Source organism: Motacilla alba, chromosome 5 (assembly GCF_015832195.1).
Source record: "Motacilla alba alba isolate MOTALB_02 chromosome 5, Motacilla_alba_V1.0_pri, whole genome shotgun sequence".
In the NCBI taxonomy this organism is placed as follows: domain Eukaryota; kingdom Metazoa; phylum Chordata; class Aves; order Passeriformes; family Motacillidae; genus Motacilla; species Motacilla alba.
In genome coordinates this window covers 31,177,191-31,191,520 of record NC_052020.1, presented here as the reverse complement: position 1 = coordinate 31,191,520, position 14,330 = coordinate 31,177,191, and the positions used below count along the sequence as shown (strand labels likewise).

Sequence of the window (14,330 nt, the reverse complement as noted above, 5' to 3'; positions counted from 1 at the left end):
TACTTACTTATTTATTTAAAAGGGCACACAAAAAAGTGCACAGAAAATAATGAGTGTGGTATTTCCCAGATTCATTTTAGAATCTTAACATTTGCAGAATGATTTTTAACAAGAAATTTCCGAGCATTCTTTAGCAAAAGGAAAAAAATATATAAAAAAAATTAACAGCATGCCATTGTTTAATCAACTGAAAGCCTTTTCCCTGTGCCTTTGAGCACACATGCAGACATCTGCTTTCAGGGAATAAAGTCTTCAAAAACATAATTGCTTTTCTTCTCTATTATATATTTGAATGCTTAAACCATTTAAACCATCCCATACTATCCTTTTTTTATCAAAACCTAAAAAATCTAATGAAATTTTAAGAAATTATCCATTTAAAAAAATATACATGAAATGTATTCACATATGAACATTAGCAGTGGAACACTGTCAAAAAGTTCATTTAACTGTAAAATAAAATCCAATGCACATATAGAAAATGCATTTTAAATGCCTGTGTTGGGTCTTTCTAAATCAAAACAAACTGAAATACATCTCATCCTGCTGAGGCGAGAGACTATTCAAAAAATGGACAGAAAACTCTGAGAATGAAAAGTGCCAACTCTTGCAAAAAAAAAACCAAAACAACAAACCCTTTCCTGTACAAAGCCATTTGCTTTGTTCTTTTCCTTACATCATTTTACATTGCATCAAAATAGATAATGTAAATTTTGGACTGCGCAAAAACAGTGAAACCACACACAAAACAACATGCTTTCTTTATGCTATTACCTAGAGAAATTACACATGCACCTATTTGGCTCCTCATGTTCCACCATTCAGTTCAAATTTCTATTTGTTTGCACTTCCAAAATTTTAAAGAACATATAACTAACAATGAGAATTAAAGGAAGCATGTCCTGTAAATTATCATACAACTTCTCTGCTCCTGCTGGGAAGATTTTATGACATGTATGACAAACATTTCTCTGACGAAAAGCCCCTCTTTTAAATTGACTTAAAACATTCAATTTAAATTAGTCTAAGGCTTCAATTGGTTGAAAATATTTTAGAAGAGTATTTTTGATATTTTTTGGAATACTATCCTCCTAATGAATATCAATCATCTTTTATCAAGACATAACTAATAATCCTACAAATTATTTAGAAAGTTATTACTCAAAATTGATATAATACTTAGAATTTTCAACACTGTAATCCTTGCACTATGGATTATTATTGTATCATGATTTCACTAAAACTCTAGTCCACAGAACAGACTTTACTGTAGGCTGTATTATGTATGAACTAAATATATAATTCCACCTGAATAAATGATAACCCATCAAATTAATTCATCTCTAGAACAAAACCAGGCTATAGTTAATTAGGGGATATTTTGTTGCAAAACTTTCACTCAGTTTGAGGACTCTGATGGGAAAAGACATTTAGGAATTTTAAATTAACTTCTTGGAACAATACCAATCAAACTTTTCTGCCTTTGTATGTTTTCCTATTGATAAACATATTCCCCTCTAATCCTTGATAAATCCAGATGTTTTTCAGTACTTCAAATTTGGAAAATCAGAGTTTTAGTCTGCATGAACTGATTATTTTTTCTATTTGCAGTTTCTTCCTTGACTCTAAAGTAACAGTTGCTGAAAGCATGGATAATGAGTGACCCTTTTAAATGTCCATCCACTTCTTATTTCTAAATTCTCTTCCATGCTTTGCAATAGAATGTGATACACAGCTACTTGAAGAAGCACTGAATGAGAGCAGTGTAGATGCAACAGTTTAGTCTGGTCTAATCAGCCATGCTGAGAGACAGTGTTAAGAGAGTGACATGACTGGCATGGTGTTTATTAGTCACATCCAGTCCACTGGACCTGTTTCTATGAACAAGAATATATTTTATACTATATAAATATATATTAAAACCTGAAGAAAACTATATATATTGACATTTAGGAATGAAAATTAAATGAAGCACCTAAAGAAGAGGCAGGAGAAGGTATGTTCAGCCCCATTTAGAGAAAGTGGGCTGGAGACCTAGATTTTAATGTCAACTATCTAACAAAAAACTAGAGAGAAGGCAGAGCCAGATTTTTCAGGAATGCACATCTAAAGAAAGTTGAGCAACAGTCACAACTTGCAGCACAGGAAATTCTCACATGGTATAAAGAAAAATATTCAAGACGGCAATTAAGCAGTGGAGCAGGTGCCCAGAGAGGTGCTGCCAATAGATTCAAAACTGAGATGACTTTGGCCCTGTACAGCCTGATCTAAATATGAAGTTACTCTTGTTCAAAGGCTCTGGACCACAGGACCTCCAGATGTACATTCCAACCTACCAAGCTGCACTTCTCTATCATTTTAAGATATTTGTAATGCTCCTGCATAAAAACCAGTGTGAAAATGGCCAACACAACATTGTAATTTCTCAACTTTTCTTGCATGGATTTACTTACTTCCATTTTAATCTTTTCATAAGGATTATGCAATTTTATAAAACATAGTTGTCATAAACGTAAGTTTTGGTGAAGTTCTCCTATTTAAATGGGGAAAAATTGGGGTTACATACTTATGCAAGATACAGATCTGTCAACAACTAGTTTAAGAGGTGCCCAATATGAAACCATGTCTTCTGTCTCCAACTGAAAATTGTATAGCAGATCCCTAAAGTCTTCTTATTTTAGATTTCTTTTCTGTCACACACGTGTTTGCAAACACCTACATATATACTCACACACACAGTTAAGTTAATAAAAATTTAAAACTTATATACAGCACTGAAAAATATATTAGTATGAAAATTGCAACCAATATTTCTACTGGTGGCCATGAAAGGAAGGGAAAGTAAAAGGTATGTGGATTTTCAATGGAATCAGAATGTTACAATCTCTCTCGTAGTAAATTTAATTAATTATGAGAAACAGAAGTGACTCTTCAAAATCCTTAGTATGGACCTACCTTGGTTTCCATTTTTAACAATTCAATAAATACCTCTGCTGTTTCACTTGTTAAGGTCAAGAATACAAAAAAAAGTTTAAATGAACATCACAGAATATTACACAAGGCATCTAATATTGCTTTCTTTTGAGGAACAGAGCACCACAAATTTTTAAAATTTTATTTACTGTATTACAAAGAAAAGGAATGAGTATGATGAACGGAAACAATCTACAGGGCAACTAATTTAATTAAAATTGTTCAACTTCAGACACAGATTAATAAAAGGATTCATGGTAAAACTTATACTAGTCTACCAAACTTTGGTGAAGTGGCTTTCTTTCTGAGTATCTTCTATGATTACGTATTTAAAACATTTTGTGTTTATTCCAGAAGAATACCAATTTCAAGAACACAAAGTGGCATTGTTCAAATTAGAAGGTAAATCATGCTTGATCACAGGGAAAGAAAAATGTGGGAATCATTCATTGCCTTAGACAAGGAATAAGATGTCTTACAATCTTAAGCAAAGCAAAATCTTTTCTTTCCATAACTCTACAGCTTAACTAGAAAGCTAGCATGTGTTAAATGAATAAATGTATCTGCTTATGATACTGTGCAATATTTGAAAGCCTTGGAAATACACCAACAGACCTGGAGTGAAAACCTGAGTTTACAGAAATTTATTTCTAGTTGGATGTTAGAGTGGAACCAGATTTCACCCTAAGATTTTCATCTTACCATCCAATATTCACTTCTTTCCCCTTAAAAGTCTATATTAAATGCATATTTTCGTTTCTCATTCTTTTTAACCTAAACCACCTATGATTAAAAAGTTTGTTCTAGAATATGTTTTAAAAACCTGTTGGATTAAGATTCTCCAAAAACCTTTTTGAATTCTTGAGTGTAACTTCAGTCTAATCCCTTCAGAGTAAAGTTAGCCTGTACCTTTAAAGTCTAATCTGAAAGATTTAAAAATAGCAAATTGTATGGAACTCAATCTGTTTATCTGAAAAGGATGAAAGGGTTTGTACTCCATCTAGATTTGAACTTTTGGTTCCACAGTGTCTAGGTATTTCAAACCAGAGGTTTATACCATGAGGTTTATAAGACACAACACTCATGATAATTCCATCTTTCCTATATTAATATCCATGTTAGAAACATAAATGAATGCCTTGATAAACTAGTCAAATATATTTTTAAATACTAAATGACAACTAATATGAAAAGTAACTATCAAAATCGCCATTTCAGTTGCAAGAAGTGATATGTTTCTTTTTTTTTTAATAATTCCTTAAAAATCTCAGAAAAAAGGGAAGTCACTCACAGGAACATTAGTGCATTACCTAATGACACGATGAAAACCTCTCTTCCATTTATTACCCTTGTCTCACCCCAATTCCTAGGTAATCTGCTCGAGACTACCTTAGCCAACAAACTGTGAAACAAATCCAATGTACCCTATAACACAGGCAGCCCCGGTTAATATTGTTCAAATTATTTACATCTGAAGGGCCGCGCCTGTCTGGATAGCTGGGCCCGACGCTTCTCTGGACTTGGTTTCTGCTACTCACATCTGTTTCAGCTTTAGACTTTCACTGGTATTCTGCCAGCAGCCACAACTTTTTAATGGCTACAATAAACTACAGAGACTCATCAAATCTTTGTTGGACGTGTTAAAATTATAACCTCTTCAATTAAAATTCTGATTTAAAAATTAACTAGAGTATTAACCAAAGAAAAGAATTTGAAAGGGAATCTTTGAAAAAAGATAAGTTCTTATATAACTGATTGTTTCTTTGTTTAAATGTAAGAGAAACAATCACAGGAATGCTTGTTAGAATCTGTTGCATATTTTAAAGTGATAAAATACCAACATTCTGAAAACATTTCCACAACCTTTTTGGTTTCACATTTTTGCTGTCATTAACTTTGTGTGTTAATTGCTGTGGCTGATTTTAATACACACCTTTACAAAGAATTACAGGAACAACCACAAGATAACAATTTTTCTAGATTTGCTATAAATACCTACAAAAATTTGGTTTAGAAAAAAGAAATCAGTGATTACAAGAAAGCTGAAGTTTTTATCTTAAGAGTAAAAGAGTTTAGCTTTTCCTACTTGCTGTTTGTGTCTTTGCAATGTAGAACAAATATGATGTGAATGCCCCAGCCTCAATACAGCTCCTGCTCAACTAAGATGTATGACAGCAGGACTACATGCTGAAAAAGTACAAGATCAAACACAGATCATGTTTCTGCAAAAACTAGCCCAAAAGAGGGCAGGCCAAGGGGCTTACAGGGCCAAGCGATGAGAGGAGATAGAGCACTCACTTATGCCTGGGTCGAACAAACAACAACTGATACTTTCCTACCACTATTAACCTTTGAAATTGTCCTAAGGATGGCAGTGACCTAATCCAGCAATTCCTAGCTGTAAGGATAAACTATTTTGTAACGGTTTTCAGTGCCTTACACTGAAAAAAATTGAAAACAATTATCTTGTTAAACTCTGATTATAAAAGGACTCTTCTAGTCTGGTGCAAACATGTAAATCCAAATGCATAAGTTTTTACATGTTTTTACGCAGATTCTCTTCTTAAACTCCACCTTCTACACAGAACTCCTTAGTAAAGTACAAACTTTTCTATAACAAGAAAAAGGCTTAAAATATTCAGTCATCATTTGTTGAATTTATTTTAGAAAATTGCATGTAGCACAAAATAAAAAAGAAACTACTTGAAATACTTAAGAGAACAACCCTTCCTACTTTATTTCCACTCAGTACCTTGATTGATAGATGAGTTGGGTTTCTGAGCCCCTCTTTATAATAAACATTTTTAAATGTTTATTTTATGTCCCAGGGTGAAAATATTTTGAACTGGAGCTTTCCATTTCCCTTTGCTCTGCCTTGGCAAGCTGTGCTTTATTTCTACATTAATAGTATTCAACTCTTTCTTGTAGCTTTTAACTTGTTGTTATACAAGTACTGAAGAAAGTATTTATGTTATGGAGCTAACAGATATCTACAGTTAAACACATAGTTCTGGAGAAGCCAGAGAAAAATTCACACATAACAGAAAGAATAATCAGAAAGATTTCTTTAGGGGCCTTTCGATTGTAAAAGGGAAAATTACTTTTCAGGATCTCTACTTTCATTTTTATTAAGTCATGAGTTAAATTTTTTTTCTTTCTAATTTATGTGAGTAATTTGTGCCACAGTGTAAAAACTCTAAATGAATCAACACTATAAACCTAATTAGCAATAAGAAAACCTCATAAAGATCACATTTTAAATGGCACTTTGTTGTTAGCAGAACAAATGTGAAAGTTCCCAGTTACCTTCTAGATCTCTCTTCAGTTTCCTTAAGTCTTTTATTAGGTCTTCAAATTTAACTTGGGAGGCCTGGAAAAAATCCTGTGGTTCTGGTAAAGGAAAAATACTCTTGTCTGTTCCTGCTTCCTAAACAAACAAACAAACAAACAAACAGGCCACTATGAAAACTGAATGCATTTAGAGTGAAATAAGTATCTTTAAAAAAAATTCTCATCTATGAAACAGTGTTATAAAATTACAAAAATCACATATTTTAAATCATTCTTGCTAAAACAACATCTCATTCAAGATTAAATATTGACCATTCTGAGTATTGAAACTTCCTTTTAGATGTTGTAAAGCAAACTGTGCTCTATTTAAACTTTGAAACAACATTAAACACACAACATTTCAGTTAATTTTATGGCAATAAAGGTTTAGATAAGGGATTAGAACTTTCTCAGAAAAAGATAACAGGAATGCCCATTTTAATGCAAGAAGGGATCTTATGCCAAACGTTTGTGGTTTCACTCTCTCACAATTCATTAAAAACACACACACTTTATAAGCATAAATTGAAAACCCTGTTCATATATTTCCTGAAGCAGTTTACACAGATAAAAATATACAGTTGAATGCTTATGTGGCTAAATAAATAACAGGGGTTAAAGCCTGTATGGTACCCGTAAGTATATACCTTATTTTTAGCACAGTAAGAAAAAATAATCAGAAGTAAAACAAATAAACAAACAAAGCCAACAGAAACCCCCCACATACAAAACGAAACAAAATAAAAAAAGATCCAGCAACCAACCAACAGAAAACTTTTACAAGGTTCAAAGCAGTATCTCCAGTGGAATTTTAGCAAGTAAAGTATGTATAAATGGTATTAATATGACATTGCTGTGTATAAGCATATATTACTGAGTTTGAAATATGCATATACCTGCATGAATTTCAGTCTGTAATAAAGGAAAACTCCTAGGTTGGAGAGCTAATTGTTTAGTGAATGGGGAAAGAATAATTTCATTTTTATAAAGATATAAACATTTTGCTGGAGAAAGTGTAATGGATGATAATTACACTGTGTTTATTTCCTCCCAAGGAAGATATCCTACTTTGTTTCACAAAATTCCCTGAAGTAAAATTACAGTAAAGTAGGAACTTTACAGAAATATTTAACTAAATAATTATATATCTTAATAAATAAATTAATTAAATATTTTAATTAATTAATTAGAAAGCATAAAAATCCTAGTTCCCCAACAAAACTACCAACATGAGAAAACACAAGAAAAAAGAAAGAGAAACAAACAAAGCCAAAAACCCTAAAGAAAGAATACTGATATCTGAGGACTACTAACTCATCAATGCAACAACCTTATGTAAAAATTAAAAAAAAAGAAGAAAAAATGAGAAAAAAATTAAAATTGTCGAAAATCACCATTAAAATCATTTAATAGCAATATTTTCATTTAAAATACAATAGTTCAAATTTTCCACTCAAGAAGTTTGGCTATTGCCAATACCAAATATATATATATATATATATATATATATATATATAAAAGAAATGAATGTATATAATACATATAAATGCATATACAGAGGAGTATCACATACAATAGAATGTAATTTACAGCAGCATTTCAACCCCTAACTTCACCCCCATCAGCTGACCCACCTATCTTAAAATACTAACCTGTCCTTGCATTTTTTGTCCTAAGAGAGAAATCATGCTTCTGCCTTCCAATATAATGAAATCAGAAGAAATTTTACAATGCTACAGCCACCCAGATGTAATAAGGCAGGGCTGGAGGACCACCTGTCCAGTCTGCCACAGTCACAGCTAACTGCCTGCAGTGGTTCTCTCAACAACCAAGGTAAAATTTTCCCAAGCCTTATCTTGAAACTTATAGCAAGTTTCATGCCTATCAAGATACATAACTATTATAAGAAAACACAAGAAATGGATTTTATTTCCCCATCTGAGGTACTGTGTTCAGATTTCAAACATCACCATCTCTTAAAGAAACCTGGTTTTGGAGAGGCTGATAGAGCAAATCCTTTACCTTATCACAATGGCGTAGGTAATATATGACGACATAATCCACAAGATTAATACCATTATCCTAGGAAAAATTAAAAATGTGTGATTAACACTGATTCAGTGTGAAAATGTACTCTATTTAAAATTAAATTAATCATTATTTTATATTGCTGTGAGAAATAGGATTCACAACACTTTTTAGCCTTAGCATTACTGACAAAAAAAATTAGATCTTTTACATTGACTTCATCGTACCACTACTAGAATCAGAGTTTATTTTGGTTTTAAATACCAGAAAAAATACATGCAGAGAAGAATACATTGGAGAAGCTTTTTATGTAACAATAGAAGGCATTACAGAATAATAATATAAACTCAAATAAAAATATTATTCAATAATACTACTCTTAAACATAGGATCAACTAAATATTACAGTCACCTCAAATACATTAATGTGAACAGAATTTCTTAATTCCTATGGTCTCAATCATCTGTAAGGAAGATCCAAAAAAGGCACAGATACTTTACATATTTTATATTAAATATGAAATCAGATAGCATTCAACCAAGAAGTATATTTCATGCCCTGTTACCATATAAATATGAATTTTAATTCTCACTTTATGGAATCACCATTTCCAGGTTCCTGCACACAACTGTAAACAGTATTTTATTTTGTTACATGTCATTGGATCAGCATGGGCCAGATGAACTAAGGAAAAGTTATACATTACATTCAGCAATATAAAAGGACCATGATATAAGGAATTATATCTGGAATGCCTTTGAAGTTTTTTGGATGTGTTTTCATATTTTATATTGACAGGTATCAGAACAAACATTTGTATGTGAACAATGTCTGACTTCCTGTACAGAGCTGCCTTGTCTATATGAGAGTCTGCAGCACATTATATTTTATTAGTATCATACACCAGCAAAATTCTTAACTAAGTAAGTCACTGCTGTCATGCAGGAAAAGCCACCCTGCATGTTTAAGAGTTTTAGAAGCCATTACTGGCAGGTCAAAAAAAATCTCTATAAAAAGTAACTTTCTAAGCTCATGTGACAATAAATGACTAATAAGTGAAATAAGAGGTATTTAGCAGTGGCTTTTTACCTTAGCTCATGGAATTCAGCTCAGTTAAGATGTATTTGCTGGCAACTCACAAGAAGGGAGTAATGGGACAAAGGAAGAATACCTTAATGCTCAAGTGTACAAGACCCTGAATTCTTCTCCTTTTCAAATACAGACTACCAATTATCTCTGAGGTTTCATGTTTCCCTGTAGGAACTGGACCCTATGAGTTACTATGCATTTTGAAGGCTAATCTAAACTCTAACATATTTATTCTGGTTACCACGAAACTGTAAATAATGTAATTTTTTAGCTTGTTTTGCTAAGGAACAAGCCTTTCATAGTTATATTTTATATCAGTTACTCCTTTTCATAATGCATAATTTTGGAACAAGCTTGCTAAATTCAGCCACATTGGAAAGTCCCAGAGATTATTAAGTTCTATGAAGTTTATAGGTAGATAAAAGAGTGACACTAAGCCTAGGAGTTCTGCTGAGAAAAGTCAGGCAAAGCTGAGTTTTACATTTTTCTTCAAGGCAGCTAGCCAGCCAACAAACGCCTGAGTAATGGGAAACTTGGCCTGGTTCTAGTTAAGCTGCTGTTTGTACTGTGTCTTGTCCATGCAGTAGGACTGGGAAAAAATGTGGTTATATGGAACAGCTGAACCATTGCAGTGAAGACGAAAGTAAGAAATAATTTCGGTTGGAAAATACCTTTACAATCATTGAGTCCAACTGAAAATGCAGCACTGCCAAGTCCATCACTAAACTATATTCCTAAGTGCCACCTCCAGAGTTGTTGATTCCACCACCTCTCTGGGCAGCCTGATCCAGAGAGGAACAACCTTGTAACAGTTCCTGCTACAGCATTGTAACCCTTCCAGTGAAGAAATTTTTGCTAATATCCAAGCTAAACTTCCCTTGAAAGAACTGAGGCTGCTTCCTCTCATCCTATTTGTTACATGGGAGAAGACACCAACCCCCAGCTGGTTACAGCCTCTTTTTAGGGAGTTGTAGAGAGTGATAAGGTTTCACCTGAGCCTCTTTTCCTCTGTGCTAAACTACCCCAGCTTCCTCAGCTGCTCCAGACTCTTTACCAGTTTTGTTTATCTTTGGACATGCTCCAGCACCTCAACGTCTTTAGGAGACAAAGGACTCAAATCCTTTGGAATAAGCTTTTATTAAAACACTGAACAATTAATTAAATGTGTTTCTACACTTTGTTAATGATGATAAAAGTAAAACAAGTAAAACAAAATGCTCCATAGATAAACTGTTTTGCTGACATTGCCTGTCTCACAAATGCATTCCTGTGTACATGAAGCATAATAGGGAACAAAAGCTTAAAATCTATAACTCTTGTGGTCAAGAAAGCACTTCACATAAGAAAAGCAGAAGAGCATGTTTTCCTCACACTCTAAGTCTATACCAACATCAGCAGAAAATTATCTCCTAGTATTTGTTGCTTCCTATATCCATGTGGTGTATAGGGATGTTCTGGCAGAGAATGACTTCGAGCAGTGTTCCCATTGCCTACACGACCTACCACCTCCTGCTCTGCCCTACTGAAATAAGAAACAAAGTAATCTCATCTCAGAAGGTGTCTAGCCTTTCAGCCTGACTTTGATCCTGGCATGACTAATCAAAAAAAAGCTCGTGTTTCTCAATTTTTTACAAAAGAATTTACTGCCATCTATGAGCATTTTCTCATGCATGCCACTCAAACTTCATGTCCTACCTCCATTTAACTGGCAATTAAAAAAAAAGACTGAAAGTATCTTGTTAGGTGTGACATCTCTTTGATCCCTTATGCATAATTTATTAGTGTACACAATGAACAATTACTGATATTTTGTTTTTAAACCTGATTTTTAAAGAGTTTTTATTTACACAGAGCAACCTTCATTTAAGAGCATGAAAAAAGAATGAGGGCATTTACTGGAGAAGACTTAAGCAGTCTGTGCTCTCTCCCTTCTCTCTACCCTACTGTTACTAAGTCCCTGTTAATAAAAGAGACACAGAAGTTCTCAGATTAGGTAATTATCCTAGCAGTACTGAATAGGAGAAATTAGGTATTAAGGAAACATACACATGTGCCGGAGAAGGCGGTGAAAGGCTAGGAGAAAAAAGAATGAAAACTGTACAAAGCACCTTGCTTTTTCAAGCAAGAATATTAAGAAATAAAAGATTAACTTCTTTCAGATGAAGGAACAATAAAAAAAAAAAAAACTTCAGAAAAATTATCTTTAACCAAACGTTAGTACTTACTCTGCTTTTGACATCCTTTAGTTTGGGGAGTATTTCCAAACCAAACCCATCAGCTTGACCTCGGGTCCTATTCCCTCCGTTCATATAATTTCCAAAAGCCAGAATCAAGCCCAAAATTTCCTTTACACTTTTCATGCTCAGCAAAGCCTGGAAAAAGGATACTGGTCTGTAAATTTGGTTGACATAAAAATTCTAATTGCTAATATAAAATATTTTTTTCATTTTATTTTTGCTAAAGTTTTTCTCTTGTCTCTTTTTACCTTGGTAGGTAAGGGAAGCTGAAGCTGGTGCAATAATCAAAACTTTAAGAGAACCATTTTTTAGACTGTATCTCCGTAAGATAATATGTTTAATATAATCCATATAAAGCAAATTATATGGCATCAAATACTATGTCAATGACAAAAAGATTAATGGAAGATTTCTAAATGTTCTCAGAAGACTTCAAAAATCTTACAGACAAGGAGGTGGTTTATCATGAGTTTGCATCATGCACAGTCAAATGGAGATGTGCTATTTTTGCTGTCACCAGGTTAGAATCAGCCTGTCACTCAGCCTGCTTCTCATGGGTCTGAAAATTCACATTCCTGGATCCATACTTAATCCAGACTTAAGAGGGCTGAGGACTAACTAATTACATGCCTCGGATCAGAAAACAGTTCTAGAAACACAGTGTAGAACTAGTAAATTATTTTCAGTTCCATATAAAGACATCTGTCAGTTGACAATCTGAGGCCACAGGCATAATTCTTAACTATGTAGCCTTAATACACTGGATAAATTAGTTTCAGTGTGAACACCTCATAAATGAACTGAAGGCAATATGGCTTTCCCTGTATCATACAACAGTGATTCTTCATACCTCCTTTGGAAAGGAAAGAAATAAGTAACTATTTCTATTGCAAAGAAATCCAAAGGGGTAGAGGATGGGTACTCTGTGAAAGCAAAGCTAGTCAAGAACTAATCTTCAAATTAGAAAAAAAAATAAAATTAACTACTTTTCCGGTTAGAATGTTAGACCTTTAGGCCACCATTTAATTTCTCTCCTAATTTTCATCTTGTTCTACTTTTCATAATTTATTTTTAAAAATCTCGTCCTTAGTCTTTCACAGTGTGTAAATATTAGGAGGAGCTTTGTCCCATAGTAAAAATTATCCTGTATCAGGGTTACCAGAAATTAATAGATGCCAAGGGAAAGTAATAAGATAACGAACATGACAAGCATCTATTGGCATTAACAGTGGTATGCAAAAAAAAGGCAGTTTGCAAGGCCCTGTACTAAGCTTGCCTTATATTTAATTCCTAGTTTATAGAGATTATCTATTACATTATGCAAAGTAATAAAAATCTACTATTTAAATACAAATAAATTTCTACATACTCCATGGGGCATCACACGCAATTCACTTTCCTGCTTCCCTCTTCCGTTTGTTCTTTTAAGCAACTAAAAATTTACTACAGGTTTATTTCCTAAAAAGCCAGTAAGCAAGATCAAGGTTCCTCACTTAAGGTAAAAGAGAAGCCTAAATACTCTAAGATACATTTAAGTTTTAATTTAGCTTTCATGAGGACTTACCTTGGAAACACGAGTCACAATATCTACTTTCCGGTGCACTGATGTTATCCCTTCAGAGAAAACTGACTGGAAGATAATACATTGAGCTCGTTCTGCGAAGTTGGGGATTTGAGACAACTCATACAGAAATCTGTGGGGAAAAAGGACTATTAATGAATCTTTATAATTCTTCTCAGTGGGGTACATAATAGATCAAAGCCTGCAGTGTCATGAAATATACATGCACTCTTTCCTTTTTGAATCAAATCTGTCAGAATTTATAATTTTTATATTCTTTATGCTAAGAATGCATTAAAAATCCTATTAATGTCAAGAAAAAGGCAAGACATTAATCATTATCATATCAACCCATTAACTATCATAGCTGCACAGTAATAAACAGAAGGATCTCAAATCATCCAGTGGAACAAAAAAAAGGAAAATCTACATAGCACTACTTACACACCAACTTATGCAGTCTTGTTTCCCTTAAAAATGTGCTCAGAAATACAGAACTCAATATATTCCTACAAACTTATTTCATAATATAAAATTTATGCCAACAGCTTTCTTCTGATTCTTAGCATCAATTTTCTTTTTCTAATTTGCACACATTAATCATATAGCAGCATGTTCTATGGGAACACACCTAGCTGTGTATTTAGTTCTAAAATACTTGCAGAGTACATCTGCCTTCAGTCAATGTTCTGCACAGTTACTAAGTCTTCATCTGCTCTATATCTGTTGTCACAGGTATATGTTCCTCATGACTCTATTGTAGCTTTTCGTCTGTTAACTCTTGGTAAATAAAAATAAATGGAAGCATATTCAACAACTGTAGTTCAGACCTCACAAAATAAAAGCATCTCAAAGCATGAGTAATTCCTCCCTTTTCATCAATTTAAAATAAAAGAGCTTGGCTGATAATACAAGAAGCTCTAGCATCTATTACAATAACAATATTAATAACCATAATTTGCTCTTGGGTTTTGAATTCAAGATTTCAGAGCTACACAAGTTTTCATAAAAGCCAGAAGCAAGCTTGCCTTTTGTTCCAACATCACTTCAGCATCATTCTTCTAATCTCCTGTCTACAGATATCCTTAGATTCCCATTAATGCAATGCCGC

General features: G+C 33.3%; 1 protein-coding gene across 8 annotated transcripts in view; it reads right to left on the bottom strand.

Moving 5' to 3' along the window:
- FMN1 (formin 1) overlaps positions 1–14,330 on the bottom strand; it is a 168,820-nt gene that overhangs the window by 38,927 nt on the left and 115,563 nt on the right. For all 8 annotated transcript variants that reach the window (XM_038139829.1, XM_038139831.1, XM_038139833.1 and 5 more), the window contains 4 exons: positions 13,223–13,352; positions 11,647–11,793; positions 8,326–8,385; positions 6,280–6,400 (listed from right to left, as the gene is read on the bottom strand). In XM_038139829.1, coding sequence (XP_037995757.1) covers positions 6,280–6,400; positions 8,326–8,385; positions 11,647–11,793; positions 13,223–13,352 — 458 coding nt within the window. The remainder of the gene's footprint in view (positions 1–6,279; positions 6,401–8,325; positions 8,386–11,646; positions 11,794–13,222; positions 13,353–14,330) is intronic.